The 9,007-nt window shown below is 39.2% G+C and overlaps 1 protein-coding gene across 1 annotated transcript; it reads right to left on the bottom strand.

The window, feature by feature from the left end:
- Positions 1-3,534: 3,534 nt before the first annotated feature.
- Positions 3,535-7,726, bottom strand: LOC122660799 (heat shock 70 kDa protein, mitochondrial-like). Its single transcript, XM_043856029.1, has 6 exons — positions 7,528-7,726; positions 6,416-6,492; positions 6,220-6,298; positions 5,571-6,137; positions 4,868-5,488; positions 3,535-4,217 (listed from the first exon to the last, which is right to left on the bottom strand). The coding sequence occupies exons 1-6, from the start codon at positions 7,588-7,590 to the stop codon at positions 3,600-3,602; spliced, it is 2,025 nt and encodes a 674-aa protein (XP_043711964.1). The 5' UTR covers positions 7,591-7,726; the 3' UTR covers positions 3,535-3,599.
- Between the last annotated feature and the right edge of the window lie 1,281 nt (positions 7,727-9,007).

The following is a 9,007-nucleotide window of genomic DNA, read 5'->3' on the forward strand; positions in this document are numbered from 1 at the left end:
ACTTTACTGAACTTGTATGGTACCAGTTCGGATCCGGTTCTTACACGGTTTAGATCCAATTCCTATATATATAATATAATATATTATACTATAATATAGTAGTATTATAAAATGTAATATTAATGCTAGTGATATATATAATAGTGTATTAATATACTATAATATATTAGTATTATATTAATATATTATAATATATTGGTACCCAAATTCGATTCGGTTTCGGTTTTAACTGTTAATTCTTATGTTGGATCCAGAAAGTAACCAAGTTCCAGTTGTTCGGTCTAGATTCGATTTTGATTTTCAATTCCAATTCCAATTTGACATCCTTTTGCATGACATTTTGACCCTAGTGGCTATCATTCTCCTAAACAAGTGTTCATTATTTTGAGAAAATGGGATTTACACACAAGCGGTGTACAATGAAATTTTACACATTAGCATCTTATAGATTAGATGAGATTAGAAGCACCTCAACCATTCAATCCATCCACAATTATATCTATCTCATTACACCTAGTGTCATTGTATCTTCCCACTCTCTCACTACTCACTATTGTAACCAAGGTTCTAAAACTCGAGTTTCGACTAGGTTTCAACCAGTCAGAAAACGAGTTCATTTCGGTTTCGACCATATCTCAGTCAAAACCTGGGATTTTCTCCAGGCTAACTCGAACCTTGGTTTCAAGGGCCAAAAGTTGTTTTTTTGCCCTGATTCTTATTGTGCTACCTATTTTTTATATTTTAAACTCAATCCATGCATTAGTTTCACATAGAGGACACTAAAAATATTACTTGTAGTTTTGATCAAAGTTTGATACTATATATTGTTCTTGGACATGGTATCAAGTAAGGTTTGACCGAAACATAACTCCTTCAATATAAATGAGATTTAAGCAATCTTCGATTTGTTAGAAAGCTTTGTTTTGATAGTTTTCTAATAAGTCCAAGATTGCTTAAATCTTATTTATATTGAAAGGGTTATGTACTGATCAAACTTAATTTGGTGTGAGCGAATATTGTCAAAATCGCTCTGAATGAAAATATTTTTTTGGACATCAAACCAAATAAATATTTTATTGTACTCTTGGTTTTTAGCAATGTTTTATCATATTAAAATTTATGGAATTTTTAGATTTGAAAAAAACCCCAGCATTAGAAAGTTGAAAGTTGCACCTATCGTTGAAAATTTAGTTTTTGTTCTTAAATTGGGGGGTTGACTTTTTTTCTTTTTGGAATTTTATTTTTTAACTATTTTTATTGGATTCAAATAGGGAGGTATTTGCTTATTTATGAATAATTTCTTAAGTAAAGTAAATGTTACTTAAATGATATTAGACATAACTAAGTGTCTGTCATGATTTCTGGAAGTTTGACATAAATACTTATCTGTCCTAGTTTCAAGTCAAGTTTTCCCTAGTTTCGATGGGCATATGTATCGAAACCAACAAAATATGGTCGAAACCAATCAAAACTAATCGAAACCCGGTCGAATCCAGGGATTTTATAAAATCCCCCTTCAACTCGTCTTGGAAACCTTGGAAACCGAGTTAACTCGGTGGTTTCGACAGGTTTCGATCGAGTTTTTGTTCCATGATTGTAACACATTACCTTTATCTCCCCCACTCATGCACCCACCCCTCTGCCCCTCCCTTCACCGTTTCGATTTTGAAGTTTTCTCCCACTTCAGCCATGGAAGTCATTTCGTGTCCTTTTGCTTCTCAAACTTTGGAGTCTAATGACGCCACATTTACCCAAGAGGAAGATACCAAAGCCAACGAAATCCTTTGTCATCTACTTGTCTATTAACCACTCGAATTCGAATTATTTCGAGCTTCAACATCCATGGCTAATAGTAGAAAGATTGTCGGGAGGAAGAAAACGACTTCAACAGATATTTCTGCTCGTGTTGCTTCTTCCTTTTCTTCTTAGTGTCTTCCTTAGCTTCCCAACTGAGAGGGTTGTGTTTTACAGCTAAATGACGGGCTCTATGAGTGTCCATTTGTAGTAATTGTCGCAAGAACGAGTTCGACATGCTCACGCTTCCTCTTAGGATGTCGATCATTGTTGTTGTAGCTTAGGGGCAGTAGGGGGTGGGGGTAGTTGGCCTCGTCACTGCGAGGGTGAGCGGTGGGAGTTGGGGGAGGGAGTGAGTAAGCGGGGGTGAGCATAGGGGCACAATGTTGGGATGGTCACGAGAGAAGGGTGAGAATGGGAATGAGGGAGTTTGTAGGGGTGGGGTGGGTCTAGAGTAGGAGGCGGGGCAGTTGTTGAGGCATCGGGGCGAGGAGGGGAGAGGTAGAGTCAGAGAGGGGGGAGGGGAGATGCCCCATAGCGGTCGTGAATCATGGGTGTTGCATTGACAACGGAAATAAATTGTTGAAAGATATTTCGTTTTATTTGACAGTAAATATGGCATTAGAATATAAGATTCCATTTCAACATGACGGTGTGTACATCATTTCCCATTATTTAAGTATGGAAAAAGAACTTTGAAAGGCAATGTGGGCCATACACCCAGACACATAGAGGGGCAAAATGACCACACTACCCCCCCTATAAAAGGCAAAAATTCCATCCTTGTTGATGCTTTTGTGCACGCTCTCATTGGTCACCGCACTGGCGCAAGGGCCACACTACCTTTAAGGAACCCTCTCCCATTTAATTATTAAGAAAAAATCTATGAGTTTGCTGGGGATCTACACAAGTTCTCTCTTGCTCTCTCATCCTGACACTTTCTTTCAGCTTTGCCCGCCCCTACTAACGTATCATATTCCACCCTCTTTCCCCATTGGCTCGCTCCCCACCCTACCAACTCATATCACTCTCCCTTATTTATTTATGGGAAAAGGTTCTCTGAGCCATCAGAGTGTGCTATGTAGCATATGCTAGCACCCTCTATCTATCTCTCTCTTCCTCACATGAAATGACATTGCTACCCTCCCATATACGAAACATTACTTCACACTTCATTAGTGTGTTCCCCTATGTCGCTTATCTTTGGTACTAATTGCTTATAACAGCTACAATCAAAGTAAATTGGATGCTCCTATGTGTGCTCCATCTGCACAACCAAACATCAATCTCTTGCCCATATGCTATATATTCATTTATTAGATCTCAAATTTGAAGTCGTAAATAAAGTTTGGGTGCACGTTCTCTGTCTGGGAGCACATATTGGCGCAAGCTACGTCCAAACACATGGGGCAAAACATGGACAGGGTTTGCGTCATTTGGAGGTGGTTATTTAGCCAACCCCCCTTGTGTCTAGGCGTACCTGCGCCCCAGAAAACTTTATGAATTATGCATAATCAAACTGCTTCTAGAAAAAAAATTATAATTATTAGTGATTCAGTCATTGTTTTTGCTTATGGTTAGGTCGCAATCCAGATATGGGTTGGCTCTGTTTCTAAAAATCAGATCTGTGTTTCCAATTTACCGAGATCAGTGACATACACCATGGATACAAGATGGGAACATTGATATTCTATATATGATTCCCTCTCTTTTGATCACGTCTTTATGGTTTTACAATTAAACTAACTATTCAAAACTTCAACCCAAAAAAAAAAAAAAAAAAAAAAACCCAAAGAAGACTATATCTACTTCTTTACTTCCTCGTACTCTGCCTCGGGGGTTTGATCACCACCCTGAGATCCACCAGAAGAGCCACCAGAGCTTCCAGACATATGCTGACCAATCTTGGAGACGGCCTTGTTCGCAGCATCGAGCTTTGACTTGATCTCATCAATGTTATCTTCAGATGCTGCCTTTCTCAATTCTGCCACTGCAGAATCGATCTCGGTTGCAATCGCTGCTGGTATTTTGTCTTTGTACTCACCCAAGCTCTTCTCTATGCTGTAAATGGTGGAATCAGCATTGTTCTTCAAGTCAATCAAAGCTTTTCTCTCTTGGTCCTTCTGGGCATGCATCTCGGCCTCCTTAACCATCTTCTCAATCTCATCTTCTGATAGACCACCAGATGATCGGATTGTAATCTGTTGTTCCTTCCCAGTTGCCTTGTCCTTTGCAGAGACAGTAACAATACCATTGGCATCGATATCAAATGTTACTTCAATCTGGGGCACACCTCTAGGAGCTGGTGGAATACCAACAAGCTCGAACTCACCAAGGAGCTTGTTGTCAGCAGCCATTTCACGCTCACCTTGTAGTACCCGGACACCCACCTGTGTCTGATTGTCCGCTGCTGTTGAGAACACCTGAAAACAAAGATTTCGTCAATCAGTGTCGGGTACTAAATTTGGTGATGAAGATGTGTCACCATGGCAACCTATTCATTGAATTCATATAAGAAAACAATTAATTTCCCATTGTTGTGGAGAAGTTATGACACTGCCTAATACAATGTAAAGCCATACAGGCCAAGGCAGGGATGATAAGTGTGGATACACTTGCATGGTTGCAGGGGTTACTTGAGGCCATTACGATTAGATGAATATAGGAATCTGCAATCTCTCTGTGTCAGTTTATTTTGACTACCATAGGAACAGGACAATCCAAAAATGTTAATAACCATATAGATTCGTGGTACAGAGACCCACCAAAATAGGACAAACAGAACCAAATCCATTATGACAAATTTCAGGATGGTCATTTTTACCAATTTCCAAAAAAAGTGTACCAGCATGAATTTAAAGTTGTAAGAAATTAATCTACTGTGATAGTTCACTTAAAGCTGTAGAAAATTAATCTTTGATCATATGTAATTCTCATATCTGTGACACAGATAACCCAACAGTAATATGTATTAAAGCAGTTCACTTGCACAAAACATCCAGCTTAGAATCTTAGATGAATAAAAGCATGATATCATAGTCCATTGAGTAACTAAAATTCAGTCTTAACTAACCTGGCTCTTCTTTGTAGGAATAGTTGTGTTTCTGTTTATCAATTTGCTGAAGATACCTCCAAGAGTCTCAATTCCAAGGGATAGAGGAGTAACATCCAAAAGAAGCAGCTCCTTGACGTCTCCCCGGAGTATACCACCTTGAATAGCAGCACCCATTGCCACTGCCTCATCAGGATTCACCCCTTTACTTGGGCTCTTCCCGAAAATCTCTGAAACTACTTCTTGTACTTTAGGAACACGGGTCATCCCTCCAACAAGAAGAACCTCATCAAGATCCTTAGTAGTTATGCCAGCATCCTTCACACAATTCTTACAAGGGTCTTTGGTCCTCTCAATCAAGTGGTTCACTAAACTCTCTAACTTTGACCTAGTCAAAGTAATGTTCAAATGTTTCGCACCAGATGCATCAGCTGTAATGAATGGCAAGTTGATCTCAGTCTGGGTAGTTGATGAGAGTTCAACCTTAGCCTTTTCAGCTGCTTCCCTAAGCCTCTGCAGGGCAAGCCTATCCTTGGAGAGATCAATTCCCTCTGTTCTTTTGAATTCGCTCACTAAAAACTCTAACAGGACATTGTCAAAATCCTCCCCACCCAAGAACGTGTCTCCATTTGTTGCTTTGACCTGAAGGAAAAAGTGATGTATGAAAGAATTCATCACAAAAAGTAGAAGCACAAACTTTTGTCAAGAGAAGAAAATTACAAACCTCAAAAACACCATTTGAGATTTCTAGGATGGAAACATCAAAAGTCCCACCACCAAGATCAAAGACTGCAATAAGACCTTCCTTGTTATTTAACCCATAGGAAAGTGCAGCAGCAGTTGGCTCATTAATAATTCTTTGTACATCAAGGCCAGCAATTCTCCCTGCATCCTTTGTTGCCTGTCTTTGAGCATCATTGAAATAAGCAGGAACAGTAATTACAGCTTTGGTGACAGTTTTCCCCAAGTAAGATTCGGCAGTTTCTTTCATCTTGTTCAGAATGAATGCACCAATCTGGCTGGGGGAATACTGCTGCCCATTGGCTTCAACCCATGCATCTCCATTAGGACCCCTAACTATTTTATACGGAACCATCTTCATTTCTTTTTGTGTCACGGGGTCATCAAAACGTCTTCCTATCAAACGCTTGGTCCCAAATATTGTATTCGTTGGATTGGTCACGGCCTGACGCTTGGCTGGAGTTCCCACAAGTAGTTCACCCTTAGGGGTGAAGGCCACAACAGATGGTGTGGTTCTAGAGCCTTCAGAGTTCTCAATCACTTTTGGATTCTGCACACAACATAATTAATTATCAGAGAAAGAGAGAGAGAGAGAGGCTCCACTGAACCAAATCTATCATAAGAAATCTAACCTTCCCCTCCATGACAGCAACACATGAGTTGGTTGTACCCAAGTCAATACCAACGACATCATTCCCAGCAGGCTTGGAGCTGAATTAAAAGACACACAATAGTCAAAAAAAGAGAGGAAGCACATGATACAAAAAGTGGTAACATATATATATATATATGTGTGTGTGTGTGTGTATGTACAAAGATAACAAGTACCTGAATGGTCTGGCCAAGCTAGCCCATTTATGACCCAGTGGAGAGGTAGTCCACAATGCCTTGGTTTTACCAGCAAGCTGCTCAAGGTTTAATCATCTTTAATCAAGTTGTTCATAGTGAGGAATCTTTAACATAAAAACTACAACAAAGTACAGTTTTGGAATTTCACAGTGAATCCAGTCAAACAGCACAACACATTCATCTACAGGCTAGAGATAACTCATTACAAATAAACACACTAGATAGAAACCCTTGAATTCCTTGCGTTTCTTTCTTCCAATCATTATAAGTTCCAAATTCCAATACACTCCAAAGCTAATAGTGCTTCCTCTGGCTCTGAATCAGAAGTCGGTCGCATAATTGGCATCATTATCTGAACCATATCCCAACAATAACATGACCTCCCAGTCAAAAATTGAAATGGAAGGTCCTCGATTGTTCAAGGAAGCATTTGAAACCTTCTTCATACACTAAGCAACTAAATACCCAAAATAATCTTCTAAAACAGGTCTCTGAACTAGAATATTGAAGCACAGTTTCTTTGCCCCCAAGAAAATCTGCTTCCAAATTCCAATCATCAACTAGAGGAACCGAAAATGGTAGAAGGTAATTAAGCTACAATCTACCAAGGTAAGACCAACATAAAGGATTGGTAAAAGAGATGGCAATCAGATCCCTACTTATGAGTTAAATCACTTGTTAGTTCAGCGTTCTAAAAATTGTTCGTAAGAAGCAAAGCAAAGCCCTGTTTTCTTTTGATTCAGACGAGAAAGAAAGAATTACAAGATTACCTAAACACAGAAAAAAAAGAAGAAAAAGTACGAACTATGATCAGCATATTTTAAAGCCTATTCCACCGTTACCCTTCATCACAACCATCACTGGTAAAATTTACGCCCAAGAGGAACTGCTATTGATCATCTCTCACTATTTATGGTGGAAAATCAACGATTGAAATATAGAGAAAAATATACAATCCAATTCTGCAACCTCAACATGATCCCAACATAAACGTTCAAAAAAACACAAATGAAAATGAAAAAAAATAAATAAAAAAACGAGACAATCAATGAAGAACAGTAACATAAACAGAAAAAGTCAGGAAGACATACACATTTCTGTGCAGATAAAGAAGAAGAACGCTTCAGAGATCGGAGAAGAACCGAAGTTGCCATAATTCAGTTCCAGTCAGTTAGGGTTTTAGGCTTAAGGGTTTTTGCTTCGGTGACCCAACAGAGCTTCCGCAGGGTTCTACTCTTTACAGACTTGCTCAAACATTTGGCGCCACCGCTTGTAAATAAAAGTGTGACTGTCTCCCCGTCTCCCCATCCGGAGCTTCTAGAGTTCTTGACAGACTTCATACCAACAGTTTTTATGATCCTTAAAATATTTTATTGAAATTACAGTCCTACCAGAAACATCGATTTTATAAACCGAATTTATCTGAAAAGGATAGGCGTATTTTTTCATTTGCTCACGTGCTTGTCATTAGCACATGGGGCAATGGAAGTGCAACGTAAAGGCATAAACACAGTTTATTTTCATCGGGGGCATGACAGTAAAATCCTCTCAATTCCTTGATCATTGAGTGCGGTGCAATTCAGGGTTAAAAGGTTGACACCTAATAGGCGCAACATCCAACGGTCGGAGATTGATTGAATTAGTTTGTTTTTCCTTTCTTCTCAAGCTTGACATCATTGGATGTCACACCAACTAGGTGTCGAGCTCTCTGCCCCAAATTGTACCATACTGCACTTTTAGAGAATTTGAGAGGATTTTTCCCATACTTTTACACATTCCTATGTGATTCTGTGTCTAATTATAGGAGCCATGACAGTCACATGTGACATGACCAAGTACCATTCTTTTGTCCTTAAATTTATGTCTACCTTTCTTAGATATTTTATTCATTCCACCCTTTTTCCTGCTATGTGGAGAAGGAAGGGATCATGGAAATGTACTCTCAAAATTAGATTATATAGTGTATAGATTAGTATAAACTATTTGGGCGAAAGAACGTCAACCGGTGTTGTGCCTCAATGTGTATCTGCACTCAGGCACAGCCGCGAGCGTAATGACCAACGCACCCTTGATCCTTTTCACCTTTCTAGGATGTGTGTCGGTCATTTCATGCGTGACTGTGCCTGGGCACAAGCACAACACTGATTAGCGTTCTTTTTCCAAAACATTTTTTTTTCTAGTTTAAGAATATTGTTGGTTAATAGTAAAACTTGATGATTCAACCATGTCCCAAAATTAAAATTATGGAAGGGAAAGAGAACGCTACTTGATCACGTGTAATGCATAGTCCTACGTCTAGACACATGGCAATACAAAATGACCGCCATATCCTCAGGAATTTTCACCTTTCTATGGGTGCTTGGCGGCCATTTCCCAAGGCATTGTGTATGGGTGTAGGGGCTACGCACCACACGTGACCAAGTAGTGTTGTTTCTCCCATTATGGAATTAGACGATATGGTTGGAACAAGTATGACCTGACTAAACTTATGTAGAAGATATTGTGTTTGGTGTGCTTTCGTGTAAAGCGAGAAAAACATAACAAAATCAGGTTTCATAATGTGCTCTAGAC

The sequence above is a fragment of the Telopea speciosissima genome, chromosome 5 (assembly GCF_018873765.1).
Source record: "Telopea speciosissima isolate NSW1024214 ecotype Mountain lineage chromosome 5, Tspe_v1, whole genome shotgun sequence".
Lineage (NCBI taxonomy): Eukaryota > Viridiplantae > Streptophyta > Magnoliopsida > Proteales > Proteaceae > Telopea > Telopea speciosissima.

What these genes read in the sequence shown, in the direction of transcription:
- LOC122660799 (XM_043856029.1), bottom strand. Translation starts at nt 7,590, where the DNA reads ATGGCAACTTCGGTTCTTCTCCGATCTCTGAAGCGTTCTTCTTCTTTA. An exon ending in AGCTTGGCCAGACCATTCAG is followed by an intron (nt 6,299 to 6,415) that starts GTACTTGTTATC and finishes CTTTTAATTCAG; the next exon opens with CTCCAAGCCTGCTGGGAATG. An exon ending in TTCCTACAAAGAAGAGCCAG is followed by an intron (nt 4,218 to 4,867) that starts GTTAGTTAAGAC and finishes CTTTGTTTTCAG; the next exon opens with GTGTTCTCAACAGCAGCGGA.